The sequence below is a fragment of the Trichomycterus rosablanca genome, chromosome 13 (genome assembly GCF_030014385.1).
Source record: "Trichomycterus rosablanca isolate fTriRos1 chromosome 13, fTriRos1.hap1, whole genome shotgun sequence".
Lineage (NCBI taxonomy): Eukaryota > Metazoa > Chordata > Actinopteri > Siluriformes > Trichomycteridae > Trichomycterus > Trichomycterus rosablanca.
In genome coordinates this window covers 23941433-23965678 of record NC_086000.1, presented here as the reverse complement: position 1 = coordinate 23965678, position 24246 = coordinate 23941433, and the positions used below count along the sequence as shown (strand labels likewise).

The following is a 24246-nucleotide window of genomic DNA, read 5'->3' as shown; positions in this document are numbered from 1 at the left end:
GTATGAGTGGATAAAACACAGCAGCACAAACACCTCACTGTCACTGCTGGACTGAGAATAGTCCACCAACCAAAAATATCCAGCCAACAGCGTCCTGTGGGCAGAGTCCTGTGACCACTGATGAAGGTCTAGATGATGACCAACTCAAACAGCAGCAATAGATGAGCGATCGTCTCTGACTTTACATCTACAAGGTGGACCAACTAGGTAGAGTGGACAGCGAGTGGACACGGTATTTAAAAACTCCAGCAGTGCTGCTGTGTCTGATCCACTCATACCAGCACAACACACACTAACACACCACCACCATGTCAGTGTCACTGCGGTGCTGAGAATGATCCACCACCTAAATAATACCTGCTCTGTAGTGGTCCTGACCATTGAAGAACAGGGTGAAAGCAGGCTAAAAAAAGTACGTAGAGAAATAGATGGACTACAGTCAGTAACTGTAGAATTGCAAAGTGCTTCTATATGGTAAGTGGAGCTGATAATATGGACAGTGAGTGTAAAAACAAGGAGGTGGTTTTAATGTTATGGCTGATCAGTGTATATCTCTGCCTAATGCTCCCAGTTCCCAGGCTAGACTTGAGAACCCTTACATTTAAAGTTAGATTTAAAAGAACACTCAGTTTACTTTCCCAGGTGAAGACACAGAGCATATAAAGTTGAGCAGGGTTGGCTGGAATATTTAAAAAGGATTTGTGGCTCACTGGTGAATACACTTTCCTCTAAGTTTTCAGTCTTATATTCTAGTGAAATACAAAAATGTGCCTCAAATGTGCAGAATATAGTTTGAAAAGGAACATGAAGCACCCAAGTCACACTGTTTAATGTTATTGCCAGGAGCAGTTCTGGGGGTTCCACCGGGGTCCGGCAATACTGTCAACAAACTTCCAGCAATGGCCCCAGTTACAAAGGTCTAAATAAGTAATTGTCCTCATTTAGTTTGACTTTGTTATTGTACATATGGCTTTTAAATTCCATATGCAAAATGTAATATAAAACATGAACACAGTTTTAAACTATCATTTCATTTACTTCTGATAAAAAAGGTTATTAAAATATATCAGTATGTAAAGAATTACCAAGGCCCTCAGACTCAGACAGGCCACAGAAACAACAGTGAAAGGCATTGATTCATAATACTGAAAACCTAGAACAGTAGTTCTAACATATTATACTAGAGCACCTCATCATACATAATTCCACCATTAGCAAAAGACTGAACAAAATAATATACATGGGAGAATTGTAAGGCAAAAAACCACTGCTAACCATAAACATAAAACCTTGTCTAACATTAGGCAAAAAGTTTATTATAATCCCAAAACCCTGTGGAAAAATATTCTAATAATAATCTAGGGGCAGAAGTTGCCTGTAGTCTATAATAGTTTTATGTACAAATATGCCAAAAAATATATAAAGCAACCACATCGCCCTTATAACCAAATAAAGGAAACTTGAAACAGTAGTGAATCTACCCAGCAGTGTTTGACCTGCTGCAAAAAGTTTAGTAAGGTCACAAAGGATCTCAATATTAAATCTAAAGAAATGTAGATGGCTCTAACCTCAGCTTAAATCAGTGGCTATTACCCCATAAAATAATAGAAAGTGGGTTTAAAGGTAAAAGGTAACTGCTGTCCTAAAGCAATATTTGCAAAAAGTACAAGAAATTATTCCCAATTTAATCAAGTTAATGTTCTACAGACAAACAAAATAAAAATATTTTGGGCATTAAATGTCCACCAAAAAAAACCAAACAAAAAAAAACAAATAAAATAAAATATGTTATAGAAATGAGATTAAACCAAGAGTAAAATGCTGCAGTGATAGTGTGATAGTAAGAGCTCTGCTGCATCAGGACGAAAACGACTTGTCCTTATATGACCCAAGATGTAGCCAAACCTAAAATGTCTAATGTAAAGCTGTCTTGCATAAAAAAAAGAGAAAGTTAGAATTGTACAGTAATGTAAAAAGACTAATATCAGCTTTAGTGTTTTGTTATAACTGATAGAAGTCATATAACCAGTTAAAGGGAGCAATTACTTCTTTACAAGGGTGATATTAGGAACAGTGGTAGCCTAGTTGGTAGATCTTTGAGCTATCAGTTTGAAGGTTATATATAAAAGTAAACAACAATAAGATAAATAATTATATATGGTCTGCCGCATGAAAAGTGCTACTCTATAACATTTCTATTTGCATTGTTTATGACTGCCTACATTGTTTTTATAAGACGTTTTCACAATGTCATATTTAGTTTGACACCAACAGTAATAAGCTTTAACAAGCACCCATATGGTCATCTATTAAGTTTTTTTGTCTGAATAATTGGACGTGTCTTTTCCTGGAATGCCATATTTATTTATTTAGAACTATACATATTCATTTGTAAGATGGGATAAAAGTGCATTGTATTTTTTACTGCCTTGTATTTTAAGTTTGTCCCTGTGTTACTCTGATTTCATGGCCACCCTCAAAGGTACAACCCCAGTGACAAGTAAAATTACAGTATTTAAAGAGTCTTTTTTATTCACTTAAAAACGGTGAATTTATATAATCATTAAGCCATGCAGGTGGAACACTGCAGTTTAGGACTTCCCTCTAGGACCTAAAAGGTCAGTGGTTGCAACCTGAGGGAAATAAAATAAGAAAGTCTGATGCAGAACCAGGTGAATGCAGGTACTTACATGTCCTTTCTCTGAACTCTGCCATAACAAACAAATGCAGTTCACCCAAAATGCAACGTGCTAGAATCCTGAATTTCTTACTAAGTAAATTCCTCTCCTGAGTTTTTAAACTGAACTCTGGGGCACTGTAAGTGTATCTGTGAACTTGTAAATCAGAAAAAAATCGAACCTACCTCCAAATCCATCAGGTACATATGTTTTGAGGATGATGTTGCAAAAGATGGTGGGTAAGGAGAGAGGCTTGTTGCCCTCATTTCGTAAGGAGATGTGTCTGTAGCCGGCCTGCAAACCGTCCAGTGGGAGAATTCTCTGTCCAATCAGCTTATTGTTGTCATCATACACCGCTATTCTGAGCACTGCCAGGTCCGGTAGGATTACCTTGAAAAGTGTTGGCAGAAAGTGTAATATTCAGTCCTGTATTTATGTGTGTGTGTGTGTGTGTGTGTGTGTGTGTGTGTGTGTGTGCATGAGGAATTTCAGTGATAAGCAGAAATCCACAGTGCAGTGGAGCAAAGATAAGAGGTAGAAAAAAGTGGAATGCTAACACAGCCAAGTGCTTTCCAGCTTTTACTCTTCGAGTGTTTTGCAGATTCATCTTAATGATATCATCAAGTTTTAAACTGTGGGACTGTGGCTGGTAACTGAAAACGTCCTGACAAAAACACCAAATTATTCAGTTAGACCAGAGCAAAAATTACCTTTCGAAAAACAAAGGGCTCTTCGTTGTACACAGGGTTGAGTCCATTATTAATCACCATCCTGGTCCGAAACTCTTTCCGAATGGTATCTGTGGGCAGCCCGTACATATCCACCTCCACATATGTGCCAATCTTCTTGTCGGAGAGAAACTGGCCTGAAATCACCTGCATCAATTCAGAGAGTGATTATAATCATTTTCAGCCATTTGCTGGGTAACTGCAGTTTAGGACTTCCCACTAGGATCTGAAAGGTCAGCGGTTGCAATCTTCGTGAGAAAATAAGAGTCTGATGCAGAACCAGGGGTATGCAGGCACTTGCATGCCCTATTTTCTGATTTCTGCCATTACAAACATGCAGTACACCCTTAAATGCCATGTGTGTGTCTGTTCTACCTATAACTTGCATACTTTCTCAGCTAATACTAATATTCACAGACAGGGTTTAGCTAGTCAGGTGTACCCAGTTAAAAAAAAACAAAAAAACAATCAAATATGCAACCCCAAATCAGAAATTGATTGTTGATTTGTTTAGTATCTCCAATTCACCTTACTTGCATATCTTTGGACTGTGGGAGGAAACATGAGACCCAGACCACCCCACCTGGGAATCAAACCCAGGACCTTCTTGCTGTGAGGCGACAGTGCTACTCACTGTGCAACACTGCCACCCCCCAAAGGCAAATAAATAAAGTGGTGCAATTCACACCCCCACTGGACCCCTCATTTTTCATTTCACTTTAAAGGTTTATCACAGTTTGTTTGATGTTTTAAGAATCCATATACTTATGGTGCTGTTCTGGTTGTAATGTCCTTTTCTATCTCACTTCTTCTAACTAAATGTTTAGCCTATTTTTTATTCATTTATTAATTTTCTTTTCATTTTTTCCCTATTTTCCTCCCAGTCTAACTGTATCCAATTACCCGATTGCATTACCCCTCCTCTCTACTAATGCTGATCTCCACCCTGGTTGAGAAGAGCCAAAAGCAGTAGCCGACTACAACTTTTCACCTGCACAAGGCAATTTCATATGCAGATCAGCTTTGTGTACGGAGAGACACACCCTGTGCAGGCGGCATCAATCAGCCAGCAGGGGTTGTAATTGATTCAGTTATGAAGTCCCGTCCGGCACCCCCCTTGAACAACAGTCAATCGTTGTTCGTGTAGAAGCCCACCTGAGTGCCCAGCATTAAGCCTGTTCTAGAGACATAAATGTAATATAACACTATTACATTATATAACAATAACTGAAGCCTTAAACTCTGACCTTGTCTTTAGTCTGAGTGTTTTCCCCAGACAGGATTCATGGAGTTCTTCCTCTCCTGATCTATGTCTAGAAATGGGATATCTGTGTATTGAATTTAAGCTGCACCTAACACCGCTTTATCCTGGTCAGTATTGTGGTGGTCTGTTTTTTCCTAAATGATCACACCCTGTGCCTCAGCCAACTCAACCCCCAGTCCGTTTGCCACAGCTAAAGCCAATCATACCTGTATATACAGTCCCCTCCAAAAGTATTGGAACAGTGAGGCCAATGCCATTATTTTTGCTGTAGACTGAAAACATTTGGGTTTGACATTAAAAGATGAATATGAGACAAAAGACAAAACATTTCAGCTTTTATTTCCAGGTATTTACATCTGGATCTGATACACAGTTCAGAAGATAGCACCTTTTGTCTGAACCCACCCATTTTTCTTGTGAGCAAAAGTATTGGAACATGTGACTGTCAGGTGTGTTTTGTTGCCCAGGTGTGTCCTGTTACATTGATTATTTAAACAATAAATAGCGCTGAATGTCTACGCTAAGTTTCAGATTTGGGTTTTGCCTGTGCAGACTGTGCATTTATAGTTAGAGGAGTAACCAACATGAAAACCAGAGAGCTGTCTATGGGTGAAAAACAAGCAATTGTGAAGTTGAGAGAAGATGGAAAATCAATCAGAGCCATTGCACAAATATTGGCCATAGCCAGTACAACCGTTTGGAATGTCCTGAAGAAAAAAGTTGTCACTGGTGTACTAAGTAACAGATGTCGAACAAGTAGACCCAGGAAAACAACAGTAGTTGATGACAGAAACATTGTGCGTGCTGTAAAGAAAGACCCTAAAACAACTGTTAGTGACATCAGCAACAACCTCCAGAGGGCAGGAGTGAAGGTATCACAATCTACTGTTCGCAGAAGACTTCATGAACAAAAGTACAGAGGCTTCACCAGAAGATGCAAACCACTAATGAGCAAGAAGAATAGGAAGGTCAGGCTGGAATTTGCCAAGAAGTACAGATAAAGTTTTATGGACTGATGAGACAAAGATTAACCTTTACCAATGTGATGGAAAGGCTAAAGTTTGGAGAAAGAAAGGATCTGCTCATGATCCCAAACATACAAGCTCATTTGTAAAACACAGTGGAGGTAATGTCATGGCTTGGGCTTGCATGGCTTCTTCTGGGACGGGCTCATTAATCTTCATTGATGATGTCACGCATGATGGCAGCAGTACAATGAACTCAGAAGTCTACAGAAACATTTTGTCTGTTAATTTAAAGAAAGATGCAACCAAACTGATTGGGAGATCCTTAATCATGCAGCAAGATAATGATCCAAAACACACTGCCAAAACTACAAAGGAGTTCATCAGGGGCAAGAAGTGGAAGGTTTTGGAGTGGCCTAGTCAATCTCCAGACTTAAACCCTATAGAGCACGCATTTTACCTGCTGAAGGCAGTAACCCCAACACCGACAAACACCAACTGAAAGAGGCTGCAGTAAAAGCCTGGAAAAACATCACAAAAGAAGAATGCAAAAGTTTAGCGATGTCAATGGGTCACAGGCTTGATCTGTTCCAATACTTTTGCTCACAAGAAAAATGGGTGGGTTCAGACAAAAGGTGCTATCTTCTGAACTGTGTATCAGATCCAGATGTAAATACCTGGAAATAAAAGCTGAAATGTTGATCTTTTGTCTCATATTCATCTTTTAATGTCAAACCCAAATGTTTTCAGTCTACAGCAAAAATAAAGGGATTGGCCTTACTGTTCCAATACTTTTGGAGGGGACTGTAGATCTATGACTGGCCGACATAATTGAATAAAACTTAATTATCCAAACCTGCACACTGCATGTGGCAGCAATCACTCCGTCCACAGGAGTCTCTGAAAAAGGATCAAACATGCGGTCTGGTCGACGCATGAAATCTGGCTTCAGCAAATATCTGCAAGAAAAAAAAACATTAAGTAAGAAGCTGTTTTATTTCTGATGCCCCAACTGAGTTATTCAACAATGCAGGCATTATATCTCACCTACAGCAGTGATCCATTTAATAAAGCCATTCCTGATGCGTATTCAATTTACATTGATGGCAACAGTTATGCGTACTGTACAGCTCTGCCTGATAAATGTGCTAATATGTGGAGGGTTTTCCCAGCATCATGGCTCTGTGCACAGTGTGGATCACACATCGTTATGTGATGAAAGTAATCAATGCTGTTGACTGGGGCAATTCAATTTCAGATTATGAGCTCTTCTAGGAGTTTTTGACTGTGCAATAATCAATAAATGTTATATGTACACTTTATTATGAGCATTAACTTTAGCACATTTGATTAAAAATAAACATTTTACATACACTTGAAAGAGATATGTCATAGCAGTCAAAAGCTTTTATTGATTTCTATTATTTTTTATGACGGACGCTTTTCTAAAACAGATTTTTAGTGTTTCAGAGGTTTATTGCAATTTTTTTTTTATTCGCTGTGTTAAAATATTAATTCAGCAACTTGAGTTATTAACTCAAACCTCTTCATTATTTGTTAGTGATTAGTCTGTGACTACAACTGGTATCTACAGCTGGTATCTTCTCTGTGCAGTTTGACTGCACACTATTAAAAGTAAAAATGACCAACCAACCACCAACATGAATAATCCTGCCATGAATTAGCAGCTGCTAGAACACTGTGATCAACAACAACCTTCAGTCACGTTTTAAAATGCCTGTGGACATTATCACCTCTGATCCAACAGGACTGTATTCATAGCAGACCAGAGGGTTTGTTTAGTGTTTTTGATATTTTCATAAAAAAGTGTAATTAATAATTAAATGTGGGCAGCACAGTGGGTAGCACTGTCGCCTCACAGCAAGAAAGTCCTGGGTTCGAACCCCAGGCGGGGCAGTCTGGGTCCTTTCTGTGTGGAGTCTGTTCTCCCTGTGTCTGTGTGGGTTTCCTCCGGGAGCTCCGGTTTCCTCCCACAGTCCAAAAACATGCAGTCAGGTTAATTGGAGACACTGAATTGCCCTATAAGTGAATGGGTGTGTGTATGTGTGAGTGTGTATGTTTGTCTGCCCTGCGATTACTGTGTGCCTTGTGCTAATTGAAAATCGAAAAGCTGGCACTACGTCCCCCCCCCGGACTCTAATTGGATAAGCGGTTAAGACAGTGAGTTAGTAAGTAATAATTAAATGTAATATGTTTTTAATAACAAACACATTTCCTTCCACCATAACCCCAAAGGTTTATACACCCCTTGTATACTTACATTTACAACATTTAGTAGACACTTTAATCCATAGTGACCGAATACAACCCAAGCCATTAAGGGCTAAGGATCTTGCTTAATGGCCCAGCAATGGCAAAAGATCATAGTAATGCTTGCTCTCATCAGATCTCATCTGTAAAGAAGAACTAGTCTTGAATTTAAGCTTAATCTGCATTAAAAATACCATGACAGACCCTGGCTTTTGGACTTGTTGCTGATTGGTCCGGAGTACACAGCGTCCATTTTTTTGCAAAAAAGACCTGGAATGCTGATTCATCTGACCACAAAACACATTTCCACTGTGTGATGGTCCATCCTAGAAGCCTCCGAGCCCAGAGAAGTCAACGCTTTATCTGGACATGGTTAACATAAGGCTTCATTTTTGCACAGTAAAGTTTTAAGTGGCATTTGTGCATGTAGATGCAATACCACAAAGTTTAAGGGCTAAGGATCTTGCTCAATGGCCCAGGTAAAATATCATAGTAATGCTTACACTCATCAGATCCCAGCTGTATAGAAGAACTTGCTTGAAAGTTGAATGTAAGCTTAATCTGCATTAGAAATATTTTCATCCATATCTGCTTTTAACCATAAAACCCAACTCAGGCGTCTTACATTTGACAATGTTTAATTTGTGAAAATGTACAGTTGGTGTGTATGTATTTGGGTATTGGGTATTTTACCTTACTATATTACTGATATCCAAAATAGTATCTATAGACTCATTAAAAAGAACATAAAACAGTCTTTTGATGTAGAAACAGAAAACATAAAACAGTTTCTGCTAAAATGACTAATTTACCCCCCCCCCCCCCAAGATTACCTTGATGGGTATACAGTTACTGACTGTAGCCTATCGGTCTATTTGTAGACTATGTAACCCCACTCTACCCCATTCTTACAGTATATTCAGCCATGAATTTGCATCCTGCTCAAGCTGGAGTGAAACAAGCTTGGAATTGCCATTGACATTATTGGCATACAAAAAACACTGTTCTGATATCAGCTCCTGATGGACATGGACAAAAAGCAACAGCAGAGCCTCTTTCTTCCATGGCGAATTTTAACCTGTGGCAATGCCAAACTTGACTGACCGTGGACATTGTGATCCATTTTCCAGCAGCTTTGAATTCATGCCAGACCTGTTTTGGTGGTTCTCTGACCATCCAGAAAAAAACATTTTTCATAAGAAACATTTTGACTACATTTCTGACCACAGCAAAAAGCAGTTTGACGTTTAGCCAAAGTAGCCTTATTTACTTGAGCCCAGAGAGGTCACCAGCTGTAGATTAAAATCCCTTACCTAAAAAATTAAGAAAAATTAAAATTTTTCTTGACCAATGTTTTTGAACACCTACAATAAACTTATAAAATAACTCAGTTCTGTTTTTTGACAAGAAGTTTTATGTTCTAATTATAAAGCCACATGAATCCCAGGACTACCATCACATACACTACAAGGGTTTTTCTTTATACACAGTATTTTTGCCATATAGAAAATGAATACATACAGTTAAGACATTGCAACCGTAAAATGCAACTACGCAGTCTTAAAGTAAAAGTAATGTTCACATACCCACATGATCCATTGTATTCAAATTTCCCCTGGTTCAGCTGCATTGTCAAATCTAAAGAAAGACATAACTATTATAAATATGTATAAGTACATTCCAAATATCAATCAATTATAGCACAAAGCCTTCAGGCATCTGGTAAAAAGCTGATGATAAAGAGGAACATTTCACCATGACAACAACAAAAAGCATTCCTCCACATCAACAAAGGCTTCACCAGAACAATCCCAACAACACTGGGTGCTAGTCCTCTCAAGTCATTAAACAACATATACACCCATTCACTCACACATGTGGGCAATTAAGTAACCATTCAACCAACTACCATGTTTTTGGGTCATTCCTACAATTCGGTGCCTTGTGTCCCCATGCAGTACTGATCATTGTATGTATTAAGTACATTTTAAACAATACAATTTCTAAACATCTTACTGAAATAATTAACACTTTCAAATACTAAACACAATGTTTTCAAAAAAACTGTATACATATTGTTTTTATCTCTTAGATACCAGAGGTTTTCCCATGTCCCCAGTGCTGTACATTCTGATTTAGTGATGGATACATGAGGTTTAATCATGAAAATATCTCAGTCTTTCAATACTGTTTAAAAGGTTTGCTTAAGTCACTCTAAACTTTATGAGTTTCATTTTATTGCTGATTATAAGGGTTTTGCACATGTCCCTCAAGTTGCTGTCCACCCTGTTATTTCTTACTACTGTCTCTTAAAATGAAGAACTGTTTTGCATACTGACATCATTTCCTGAAGCTCACATGATCTTTCTGGAAGGAAAACAACTGTGGAAGATGAGTGGCTAACTCCTCATTTTAATGTTGTTTTTCCACATTTTATCCTAAAAGTCTTATATGGTCAACCATAACATGTCCACCCTGTTATGGGATATATGAGAAAAAGCAATACGATTTGATCATTTGAAAAATAATCATACTAAAAAGCAGAGAATTCTTTGTCTGAATTCACTTTTATGCTAGCATGGTTTGTTCACTCGCTAGCTAATGGCTAATTTTATGTCAGAATGTCCACCCTGTTATGGTACACCCTGGTACAACCTAATAACAGGGTGGACGTCGCAGTGCATGTGTAATTTAGCTTGACCAATATTAGTTTGGAAAAGTATAACATGTCCTTTTTATAATAAAACATGAAAACAAATGTGTTTCATTTTCAAAAAGTTTTAAAGGTCCAAAAGGCACCCAATCCCAGGAATGACCCTTTTATGAGATGGACAAAAACCTTAGAACACTTGAAGAAAAACTCCAAGCAGAACACTGATTCTGTACGGCGGCAACACAATCTGCCGCACCCTCCTCCCACCCGGTGTTAAAATATTGATATCCCATAATACCTTTAAAAGTTGGACTATAACATGGTGGAGCAGATTTGTTCAGATTCACATTTTTATTTGACCCAGACTCTGTGACATTTCACTTGATTTTCAAACAGTGTCTTATGTGTAAGCTCTCAGCAAACTGCAGATGTTCAAACAGGTTTCTGATTGCTGAGCACACTCATTTGGGTTTTAGATATGCACTGGCCTTCAAAAGAAACTTCCAAACGTGGCTGCTCCAGATGTCTTGGAAGGACATAAAGGTTTCTGGTGTCTGTGCTTGTAACTATTCAAAAATATGGCTTAGCCAGCAACCAGTGAAATGTAGTGTATCTTGATAATAACTCTCTGAAGTATCACTGGACCAAAAATAGTAACTGCAGTATTAAAAAAAATATATATTAAAAATTCTAAAATGCATTTTTCTTTTAAACCAAAAATCATAATATTTCTTTTAAACCAAAAACCATAATAATAATCATAATAAATCATAAAAACCAATAAAATCATAATGGACCCCCACAGGACCACTACAGAGCAGGTATTATATATATATATATGGTCTCCCAGATAATTACCTTCTGATCAGGGTTTTTTATTCAATGGATGAAAGTATGTACAGAGTGAATTCAGAAAGTATTCAGACCACTGACTGACTGCGTTTCTTATAAAGTGCTTGACGGGTGTATATAATTAAAACCCAGCATCCAAGTAGGGTATTTATTATATAAATCTGATTTTAAATGTAGCTGGATTGAAATTGATACTGTATTTAATACATTTCGAGGAAATTAGCAATGAACAATAGGTTTTGTCCAGGATTACTTAGCAGAACGCCACATGACGCGCATTAACAGTATTCCACTACTGTAGTTAATTGAATTGCAGCAGCTCCTCGCAATTCTGGCATGGCGTGGTAAATAATGTAAGGCTTTTTGCACTTCTGGTTGTATGGATATGCAGGGAGTAGTAAAAGCATGTAGCAATTATGCTGTTTGCCTCACCTGGGGTCTGAAAGTTCAGAGCAACCATCTGGCAGCCAGCATTCCAAAAGATCTGAGGCATATAGTTACTAGAGTCCACTCGACCGCCTTTGGGATAGATTCGACTCATCTGGCGCTTGTTGTAGATGTGTAATTCAGTCAGGGAAACACACATGATGGGTTAGATGTATACATATTCTGTGTATTATAAACTGCAGCAAAAGTCATTTAGAATCATGCGACGGTTTATGCTACTGGCATACAGTAGGGGCTATTGTTTTAAAGACTATACTTTTATGAGCTATGAATGCAAAAAAAAGCACCTGGATTATGACATCTGCATAAGTTTGTTGTAAAATCTACATATTCACAAATGCTTAGTGAATATGTAGATATGCTCAGTGGTTAGATATAAATGCTGCTGTTAATTTTGATGTCCTGTTGTTAATTTTATAATGCTGCTGTTAATTTTACCCAGTGAAAGGAAGCAAACACCTGCTTAGTAATTATTATAATTTATGCTGGTAAATGAAGCATTCTGTGGTTTTACGCATGTAGGGGGCGTGAACTGTGTGTGTCTGCAGCCAACAAAGGTGCCGAACATGATGCACTTTAATTTCCTTCGGGATCAATAGTGTCCGTCCGTCCATCCATCCATCCATCCATCCATCCATCCATCTGTCTGTCTATGTCTATCTATACATCTATCTGTCTGTCTGTGTCTATCTATCTGTATGTCTGTCTGTCTGTCCATCCATCTATCTGTCTGTCTAAGTCTATCTATCTATCCATCCATCCATCCATCCATCGGTCTCTCTATGTCTATCTATACATCTATCTATCTGTCTGTCTGTGTCTATCTATCTGTATGTCTGTCTGTCTGTCCATCCATCTGTCTGTCTAAGTCTATCTATCTGTCTGTCCGTCCGTCTATCTATCTATCCATCCATCCATCCATCCATCCATCCGTCTGTCTATGTCTATCTACACATCTATCTATCTGTCTGCGTCTATCTGTATGTCTTACTGTCTGTCCGTCCACCCATCCGTCCATCCGTCTGTCTGTCTGTCTGTCTGTCTGTCTATCTAGCTATCTGTTTATCTGTCTGTCTGTCTGTCTGTCTGTCTATCTGTCTGTCTATCTATCTATCTATCTGTTTATCTATCTATCTATCTGTCTATCTATCTAGCTATATAGCTATCTGTCTGTCTGTCCGTCCGTCCGTCCATCCATCCATCCATCTATCTATCTTTCTAGCTATATAGCTGTCTGTCGGTCCATCCGTCCGTCCGTCCGTCCGTCCATCCATCCATCCATCTATCTATCTATCTATATAGCTGTCTGTCGGTCCATCCATCCATCCATCCATCCATCCATCCATCTATATAGCTGTCTGTCGGTCCATCCGTCCGTCCGTCCATCCATCCATCCATCCATCCATCCATCCATCCATCCATCCATCCATCTAGCTGTCTGTCTGTCTATCTATCCGTTCGTCCGTCCGTCCATCGGTCTGTCTATCTATACATCTATCTATCTGTGTGTCTGTCTGTCCATCCATCTGTCTGTCCAAGTCTATCTATCTATCCATCCATCCATCCATCCATCCATCCATCCATGTCTATCTATACATCTATCTAGCTGTCTGCGTCTATCTGTATGTCTTACTGTCTGTCCGTCCATCCATCCATCCATCCGTCTATCTCTGTCTGTCTGTCTATCTACCTACCTACCTACCTACCTACCTACCTACCTACCTACCTATCTATCTATCTATCTATCTATCTATCTATCTATCTATCTATCTATGCATAGGGCACCACAGTAAAGAGGAAATGTAAAAAAAAGATACAAAAATTAATTTAAATAAATTAACCAATATTAATTGTAATTTAATAAGTCATTTAATAATGAAGGTAAATTATGCCCTGTCGGATAAAAATTCACTTGCTGACCTTTTTTTTTCTATTTTATTTATGCATTTTTTCTCATTTTAGCATAGTCAGTTTGTCTTCCACTGCTGAGGGATCCCTGATTGCAGTCGAGGTGGGTATATTGCCTCTTATGTCTCCTCTGACCTGCGCGCAGCCTTTGGCGGAACCCTTTTTCACCTATGCACTCTGCAGCGGCGCCTCTCTATCTGCCAGTCAGGGTCCTTACACAGCACTTGAAGACCCCAGTCACATAGTCTGGTCATCTTGCCCTAGCAAAACCGTGTCTGCTGCAGGTACTGCCAATTATGCCCGCTAAATGGCGCCCAGCTGACTGGTGGCAAAGCCGAGTTTCGAACCAAGGAGTTCAGAATCTCAGCGCTGGCGTGTTAGCGGAATATTCCGCTGCGCCACCTGGGCGCCCTTTACCTTTTCTAAACAGTTATTGATTTATTTCTTTATTTATTAGGATTTGTAATGCCATGGTTTACGCACTTGGTTACAATCATGACAGAAACGGTAGTTACTCATTACACAAGATTCATCAGTTCACAAGGTTCACATGTCAAACACAGTCATGGACAATTTTGTATCTCCGATTCACCTCACTTGCACGTCTTTGAACTGTGAGAAGAAAACCGGAGCTCCCGGAGGAAACCCACGGGAGAACATGCAAACTCCACACAGAAAAGACCCAGGCTGCCCACCTGGAAATTAAACCCAGGACCTCCTTGCTGTGAGGCAAGAAAAATGAAAAGAAAGACAGACGGAAATCAAGAAATCAATGAACTGATGATTGACTGAATCAATCAATCAATCACGACCCTAAAAAAACAGACTACTGTGCCTCTACAACAAACCCTAATGCCAACCAGAATGTATGATAGAGGAAGTGCCATGATTTGAGGCTGGTTTTAGAATGATAAATTCTACAGTCATACTCAGTTCTCAATTATACTCAATTTTATAGTGTATACACTTATACATTTACATTTTCTGCATACTGTTTTCGGCCCAACAGTAGCAACCTGGCAGTGGTGGGGCTTGAACCAGTGACCCTCTGATTACTAGTCCTGTACCTTAACCACTAGGCTACAGCTTACAGATTTCTAATGTTTCTTAATCACCAGAACAGACCTGCTTACTAAGACTAATCTGTTTTATTCTGAATAGAATTCTGAATAGAATATTTATACATTGCTTAACCATACCAGCAAACCAATCTCTGACACGGTCAACCTCCAAGATGCAAACAACAGACCTCTAAACAAACACCAAGCCCACCACAGGCAGTAAATCACAAGAAGTATACAATAACAGGGCATTACTGATCATGTGGTCTTTATGTGCACTAATAGTTTTGTAACAGATGTTATGGAGGCTACAGCAGAGAATGTGTAAAGAGAAAGCATTTTGGAAAGATCTGCTAAACCATTTATTTAAAGTGTGACAGGGAACCTAGAGTATCTGGATAAAAACTTACATGCACAAAGAAAGTAAAAGAAAAACACCTTACAGACAGTACCTGGAAGCTGGCTCCCCAGAACCCATGCTGGTGTGCGACACACACAGTACCAGCTGTGCTACTGTCCCAAAATGAGGCCAGTGTTGAAATATTACTCCATTATTCAGCCTCTTACTGAGAAACCAATTCTTCACTTTAAAGTGACTTTTAGCATGTAGTTCAAAGACAGTGGTAGCCTAGTGGGTAGAGCTTTGAGCTATCAATTGAAAGGTTGAGAGTTTGAATCCCAGCTCTGCCATGCAGCCACTGTTGGGTCCTTGAGCAAGGCGCTTAACCCTGTCTGCTCCAGGGGCGTCATGCAATGGCTGACCCCAGCTTCCAAACAAGTTGGGATATGCAAAGGCATTCTATTCTACTCTATTAGAAGAAAGCCAGCAACATTACTAAAGATTCCACCCACCCAGGACACAGACTGTTTGTCCCTCTGCCTTCAGGACGGGGATACAGGTCAATAAAAACTCGGACTAGCAGGCTGTGACCTCTATCACTCCCTCTGTACACCCCTGCCCAAACCCTTAAGAACTGAAGCATTTTTGCACCTCATATTTGCCACTTTGCACCTCAAATCATATATGCTGCTATTATTGACTGCATGTTTTTTACGTCTGTGTGTTGTTTTCCTTGTTGCAATTGTTTTTCTTTTTTATATTATTCATTTATGTTGAGAAGCACCACACAGTATTTCGTTGTACTATGTACAATGACAAAGTTTCTATTCCATTTTAATTCCTTTCTATTCCTTTCTATGCGTATACTGGAATAAGTTGGTACTGAAATTCAGGCTGATTTGTTCAAAATACATAGGTTACCTTAAACATATGAGAAGTTTTAGGGTCAGACTGCCAACGTGTCATGTTTATTATAGCCTAAGGTTGTTAGCTGTGCTGCTTATCTGTCTAAGTAATATCTGTCTATTTATTTATATCTAAAAAGTTGGTACATTGTGAACCCAGCATACAGCCTTCTGTCAGACCATGTCAGGTGAATTAAATTTTACAGCAAACAACTCCAGTGGTTGTCAAAGTGAATTACACTGGTAATGAAGTCCACAGTGTATTTTCTTTTGTGAACCAGAATTATTCTTGAAATAAGTCAATAGTTTATTTATTTATTATTTATTAGTATTTTAGCATCATGTTTTACACTTTGGTTACATTCATGACAGAAACGGTAGTTACTCGTTACACAAGATTCATCAAGTTCACAAGTTTAATGTCGAACACAGTCATGGACGATTTTGTATCTCCAATTCACCTCACTTGCATTTGGACTGTGGGAGGAAACCCACACAGACACGGGGAGAACATGCAAACTCCACACAGAAAGGACCCAGACCGCCCACCTGAGGATCGAACCCAGGACCTTCTCGCTGTGAGGCAACAGTGCCACCCAAATAAGCCAATAAAAACATAATAGATGACGTTAGGCAAAATACAGTTTTTAAATGCTAGATATTTTCCCAAATATCCACATTAGTAACTACAAAGAAATATCTAAAACTGCCCAACAGTAAGGAAGTGCATTCTGTCATAGCTCTGCACTGAAATACAAAATCTGTCCTTCATTAAAACACGTTAACTATTTAAATATTAAAACTCTGTAGCACATTGTGCCAGGAATGCCATTACTTACCATTCAGTTCCCACCGTTACTTTAAACATAGAGAAACATGTTTACTAAAAACTATTTAAAATAACCTTGCTATTTTAAAAGTTAACATTAAATCTTATTTAAAATTATTTATTAATTCAATGAAATTGAAGGGATTGAACATCAATGTCATTGATGTGAAGCACATTAATGCTGTGTGAAAGACCTGCTAAACATGTCATGTGATGGTTCACATTAAAAGGTGTGCCTAACATCATAACAAGAGTTAAACTCATAACTACAGTTTAGGACATACACTGATCAACATTAAAAGCACCTCCTTGTTTCTACACTCACTGTCCATTTTATCAGCTCCACTTACCATATAGAAGCACTTTGTACTTCTACAATTACTGACTGTAGTCTATCTGTTTCTCTACATACTTTTTAAGCCTGCCTTCACCCTGTTCTTCAGTGGTCAGGACCACCACAGAGCAGGTATTATTTGGGTGGTGGATCATTCTCAGCACTGCATTGACACTGACATGGTGGTGGTGTGTCAGTGTGTGTTGTGCTGGTATGAGTGGATCAGACACAGCAGTGCTGCTGGAGTTTTTAAATACCGTGTCCACTCACTGTCCACTCTATTAGACACTTCTAATAGATCGCTCATCTATTGCTGCTGTTTGAGTTGGTCATCTTCTAGACGTTCATCAGTGGTCACAGGACACTGCGCACGGGGCGCTGTTGGCTGGATATTTTTGGTTGGTGGACTATTCTCAGTCCAGCAGTGACAGTGAGGTGTTTAAAAACTCCATCAGTGCTGCTGTGTCTTATCCACTCATACCAGCACAACACACACTAACACACCACCACCATGTCAGTGTCACTGCAGTGCTGAGAATGATCCACCACCTAAATAATACCTGCTCTGTAGTGGTCCTGTGGGGGTCCTGACCATTAAAGAACAGCATAAAAGGGGGCTAACAAAGCATGCAGAGAAACAGATGGACTACAGTCAGTAATTGTAGAACTACAAAGTGCTTCTATATGGTAAGTGGAGCTGATAAAATGGTTAGTGAGTAGAAACAAGGAGGTGGTTTTAATGTTATGGCTGATCAGTGTATATCTTAGATAGGCAGATTTGCACTTTACTAACTTTTTAAACTGCAACTTAATGGTATGTGTACCACATAAAATGCTGAATGAGTGTATATCATTAGGGCACAAAGCAATCTATGCAAGCAGGGCCTGTCTCTTCAAAAAAAAATCTTATTAAAACAGGAGTCACGTTCCAGAACAACTAGGGATTAGCAGGAATTCTGAATGTCCTAGCATGAAAGAGATGAAGGAAACTGATAACGATTTAGCACTGCTAGGCAGAATATTCAGATTTGTCTCCAATTACATAATGATACACACTCAGTCAGCCAATGTAATGTAACTCCTGGGATGTGAGGGTTTGTCTAATTACTATTATTTCAAAAGTTTAATTAAAAAGCCTATTTATCATACAGGTTAAACCATTTACCCAAATTCTCTTTTGAGAACTAGCTGTTCAATAATTGTGGTTGGAGTGCTTTATTCACAGCAAAAAGGATACTTGACAAATTCAATGGCATTGGTCCTTAAGTATCCTAATCCTACAGACTCGTTAAAGGAGGACATGTTGAAGTGGATGTTCTTATCTGTAAAAACATAAGAAAGACAAAAGACAAATTGTAGTCCAACTTTCCAGAAAAACCACTTCAAATCAGGGCAGTTTAAAGGCTAGTTTTTGGACAAAAAATTTGGCTAGGATCCAAAACCTCAATTCAGCCAGTCAGATATGGACATACTTTTGAGTTTTGTATCATTGTACTGCCATTAAGACTAATATTTCTAACACCTGCTATTTTAGCATAATGCTCCTGTAAATACTTGGACTGTTGACTGACTGTTTAATGGTAAGGCTTAAGAAAATTGACACTTTCATGTTCTATAAGCGCTGAATATTTATTTATTCATTTATTTAGATGTTTTACGCTTTGTTTACACAATGGTTATATTCACGGCAGGAAAGGGTAGGTCATTTTTTATCAGTCTATAGCCCTTGTCAAGCGGTGCATTCTTTTAGACCAATTTTTTTTAATAATGAGGATTGTTTCTACTTCTTTGGTATTGCTATACATTGCCATTCTCATTAAGTATTTTGGGCATTCGATCAGCATACAGTATGTTTTTTTATATATATTTTGTTCATGCATTTTCTCCCCTTTTCTCCTTTGTAGCGCGTCTAATTGCCCGATTGAGTCATGCTTCCTCTCCACCAATGCCGATCCCTGCTCTGATTGAGGAGAACGAAGCTAACCCACGCCCCCTCAGACACGTGGGCAGCAGCCGTATGCATTTTGTCACCTACACTTTGACGAGTGCAGTGCGGATCAGCACTGTGTACGGAGAGACACACCCTGATCCACACTCTCTCCCCGTCTCTGTGAAGGTGCCATCAATCAGCCAGCAGAGGTCACAATTGCATTAGTTATGAGAGAGTTCCAATCGTTGTTCATGTGGGAGGCGTAGGAATTGGTCATGTCTGAGAGACTGAGGAGAAAGCTTATAGTCCGGATTTAGTGCCATCTGATTTCCACCTTTTTGGATCACTCAAAGATGCTTTAAGGGGAAGAAGATTTTCATGTGATGATGATGTGAAAGCAGCAGCACAAACATTTTTTGCTAATGGCATGAAACAGTTGGTACGATGCTGGGAAAAATGCATCGGAAGGTGACTATGTAGAAAAGTGATGTAATTTGTTTTTGAAATCCTTAATAAATAAAGTAAAAAAAAGATTGTGTAAACTTTTTGAAGACCCCTCGTATATATAGTAGAAAATAAAAAAAGACTTGCCTTCAGCCTCCTCAAAACCTAGAAACTTTACAGCCTGTGCGTAGTTGATGATGCTGGATAAGTACGGGTGAATATTAGTGGTGGCTGCGACGTATGTGTAAGACTGAATCAGAGCAAGCTCATCTGCCACATTTGTTTCACCAGCCTATATGACAGATATATTTTGGATTAAAGTGAAGAACATGCAAAAACGTTGATGACAAGAAAGACTGAACTCAAGAAGACTAGATACAAGAGTGGCTTAAGACTGTAAAGACTTCTGAAAGACTTAGATTAATTTAATCTATTAATAATAGTCTATTAAAACACTTATGTTACTACACACATGAATCATGCAAACATTAAGTTAAAATAAAAAGTATACTACACTATATTGCCAAAAGTATGTGGACACTTGATCATAAGCTTTTAGACATCTCATTACATAAGTACTGGCATAATTCTTCAACATCCTCAACTGTTCTAGTAAGACAGTGTGTCTGCTGGAAGATTTACATTTACGGCATTTAGCAGACACTTTTATCCAAAGCGACTTACAGTCTAAGCAACTGAGGGTTAAGGGTCCTGCTCAAGGGCCCAACAGTGGCAACCTGGCAGTGGTGCGGTTTGAACCAGCGACCTTTTGCTTATACTAGTCCAGTTTCTTAACCGCTAGGCTACAACTGTTCCTACAACTGTTCCTGTTGATGCTGGAAGAGAAAGCCTGGTTCGCAATTAGGGTTCCAATTTTTCCTACATTTATTCAGTTGGGTTGAAGTCAGGACTGTATGCAGGTCAGTGGAGTTAGTGCCACTAAATTAATCAAACCTTAAGAACAACAAAGGCAAAGGGCTTTTCTCATTAGTTGCCACAAAGGTAAAAGCATATTCATTATTTTCTGCACAAGTTAGCAACTGGTGTGGCTGAAACACCTAAACTCTATCTACGAGGATTCTTCCAAAAGTTTCAGCACTTTTTTTAACTCTATTTATTAAGAATTTCAAAAACAAATGACATCACTTTTCTACATAGTCACCTTCCAATGCATTTCTTTCAGCCTCGTACCAACTTTTTGTTTTTGTATATATACTGGTGCTGGTCATAAAATTAGAATATCATGAAAAGTTGATTTATTTCAGTAATTCCATTCAAAAAGTGAAACTTGTATATTATATTCATTCATTACACACAGACTGATATATTTCAAATGTTTATTTTTTTAATGTTGATGATTATAACTGACAACTAATGAAAACCCCAAATTCAGGATCTCAGAAAATTAGAATATTACTTAAGACCAATACAAAAAAAGGATTTTTAGAAATGTTGGCCAACTGAAAAGTATGAACATGAAAAGTATGAGCATGTACAGCACTCAATACTTAGTTGGGGCTCATTTTGCCTGGATTACTGCAGCAATGCGGCGTGGCATGGAGTCCATCAGTCTGTGGCACTGCTGAGGTGTTATGAGAGCCCAGGTTGCTCTGATAGTGGCCTTCAGCTCTTCTGAATTGTTGGGTCTGGCGTATCGCATCTTCCTCTTCACAATACCCCATAGATTTTTTATGGGGTGAAGGTCAGGCGAGTTTGCTGGCCAATTAAGAACAGGGGTACCATGGTCCTTAAAGCAGGTACTGGTAGCTTTGGCACTGTGTGCAGGTGCCAAGTCCCGTTGGAAAATGAAATCTGCATTTCCATAAAGTTGGTCAGCAGCAGGAAGCATGAAGTGCTCTAAAACTTCCTGGTAGACGGCTGCGTTGACCTTGGACCTCAGAAAACACAGTGGACCAACACCAGCAGATGACATGGCACTCCAAACCATCACTGACCGTGGAAACTTTACACTGGACCTCAAGCAAGGATTCTGTGCCTCTCCTCTCTTCCTCCAGACTCTGGGACCTTGATTTCCAAAGGTAATGCAAAATTTACTTTCATCAGAGAACATAACTTTGGACGACTCAGCAGTCCTTTTTGTCTTTAGCCCAGGCGAGACGCTTCTGACGCTGTCTCTTGTTCAAGAGTGGCTTGACACAAGGAATGAGACCGCTGAAACCCATTGAAAGATGTGGTAGAAAAAAGTGTACAAGCAATAGGGATAACCGCACCCTGGAGAGGATTGTGAAACAAAACCCATTCAAAAATGTGGGGGAGATTCACAAACAGTGGACTGCAGCTGGAGTCAGTGCTTCAAGAACCACCACGCACAGACGTATGCAAGACATGGGTTTCAGCTGTCGCATTCCTTGTGTCAAGCCACTCTTGAACAAGAGACAGCGTCAGAAGCGTCTCGTCTGGGCTAAAGACAAAAAGGACTGCTGAGTGGTCCAAAGTTATGTTCTCTGATGAAAGTAAATTTTGCATTACCTTTGGAAATCAAGGTCCCAGAGTCTGGAGGAAGAGAGGAGAGGCACAGAATCCACGTTGCTTGAGGTCCAGTGTAAAGTTTCCACAGTCAGTGATGGTTTGGAGTGCTATGTCATCTGCTGGTGTTGGTCCACTGTGTTTTCTGAGGTCCAAGGTCAACGCAGCCGTCTACCAGGAAGCTTTAGAGCACTTCATGCTTCCTGCTGCTGACCAACTTTATGGAGATGCAGATTTCATTTTCCAACAGGACTTGGCACCTGCACACAGTGCCAAAGCTACCAGTACCTGCTTTAAGGACCATGGTATCCCTGTTCTTAATTGGCCAGCAAACTCGCCTGACCTTCACCCCATAAAAAATCTATGTGGTATTGTAAAGAGGAAAATGCGATACGCCAGACCCAACAATTCAGAAGAGCTGAAGGCCACTATCAGAGCAACCTGGGCTCTCATAACACCTGAGCAGTGCCACAGACTGATGGACTCCATGCCACGCCGCATTGCTGCAGTAATCCAGGCAAAAGGAGCCCCAACTAAGTATTGAGTGCTGTACATGCTCATACTTTTCATCTTCATACTTTTCAGTTGGCCAACATTTCTAAAAATCTTTTTTTTGTATTGGTCTTAAGTAATATTCTAATTTTCTGAGATCCTGAATTTGGGGTTTTCATTAGTTGTCAGTTATAATCATCAACATTAAAAAAAATAAACATTTGAAATATATCAGTCTGTGTGTAATGAATGAATATAATAAGTTTCACTTTTTGAATGGAATTACTGAAATAAATCAACTTTTTCATGATATTCTAATTTTATGACCAGCACCTGTATATACTGTTTATGCATTTTCTCCCCTTTTTCTCCCAACTTTTAGCACGCCAAACTGCCCGATTGCATCATGCTTCCTCTCCACTAATGCTGGCCCCGGCTCTGATTTGAGGAGAATGAAGCTAACCCACGTCCCCTCTGACACGTGGGCAGCAGCCGCATGCATCTTCTCACCCACACTAGACGACATCAGCTGCGGATCAGCTCTGTGTACGGAGAGACACATCCTGATCTGCACTCTTTTCCCCACCTCTGTGCAGGCGCCATCAACCAGCCAGCAGAGGTCGTAGTTGCATTAGTTATGAGAGAGTCCCAATCCGGCTTAATGCCCCGCCCCTACATGAACAACAAGCCAATCGTTGGTCCTGTGGCTGCTCAGCCCAGCCGGCAGGCAGAGCTAAGACCCGATACGATGTATTCGAGATCCCAGCTCTGGTGTGCCAGCATGTGTTTTTACCGCTGCACCACCACGTCCGTACCAAATTTTTAATGCCATCAGCAAAAAATTTTCTGGTTGAGCTCGTAGCCACTGATGCACCTCTGCTTTCACATCATCATCACATGAAAATTTTCTTCCCCTTAAAGCTTCTTTGAGTGGTCCAAAAAGGTGGAAATCAGATGGTGCTAAATCCGGACTATCAACTCTCTCTCAGTCTTTCAGACATGACCAATTACTACTGCTCCCACCCTCACTGTTTCCAACCAAAATATAAAAGTGCAGAAACTTTTCGAAGATCCCTCGTATAAAAAAAAGTGTTACCACATTATTTAAGCTATGTGACAAATTGTAGTAAATAAATATAATACAACCTTTCTTGTCCCAGGTGCAGCTCCCTCAGTATTACTCGTCTGGCTAGCGACAAGACCACACATCCGTTCGGGATGAGCCTCATCCACAATCTCCGCTACACACACATTAAAAGAACAGAAACATTACCTCTATTAAAAAAGCCATCAGGTACTTATTACTCATTAGCACTAGGCTTTACACAGCACAGTCATCTATGTTCCTAAAACAGTCCAAAAGGGAGGTTTAAAACGTAAAACATTCTATTATGTTTGACTGCATTTAGCTAATGGTCTAAGTGTCTGGGGATAAGCAAGTGTTCTTAATATAATGACTTTGTGTGCTGTGCATTTGAACAGCTGGAGAACCAGCACTTTCCCACCGGAGGTAGCATCCTCCTCGTTCTCATCCTCTGATATGCTGGTAGACATGTTCATTTCTCCAGTTTCCATATGTTTCCTGAAGTGCTCCAGTTGCTCTACCAAACAGAAATGATATTAATTATATTGTTATGTAAGTAATAATTAAGAAACAA

General features: G+C 39.4%; 1 protein-coding gene across 1 annotated transcript in view; it reads right to left on the bottom strand.

Moving 5' to 3' along the window:
• Positions 1-24246, bottom strand: part of plcb4a (phospholipase C, beta 4a) — an 83102-nt gene that overhangs the window by 23458 nt on the left and 35398 nt on the right. The window contains exons 16-24 of the mRNA XM_063007994.1: positions 24094-24189; positions 23735-23829; positions 19757-19901; positions 18473-18557; positions 11844-11968; positions 9493-9544; positions 6492-6594; positions 3389-3553; positions 2864-3068 (exon numbers count right to left, since the gene is read on the bottom strand). Of these exons, the coding sequence (XP_062864064.1) occupies positions 2864-3068; positions 3389-3553; positions 6492-6594; positions 9493-9544; positions 11844-11968; positions 18473-18557; positions 19757-19901; positions 23735-23829; positions 24094-24189 (1071 nt within the window). The remainder of the gene's footprint in view (positions 1-2863; positions 3069-3388; positions 3554-6491; positions 6595-9492; positions 9545-11843; positions 11969-18472; positions 18558-19756; positions 19902-23734; positions 23830-24093; positions 24190-24246) is intronic.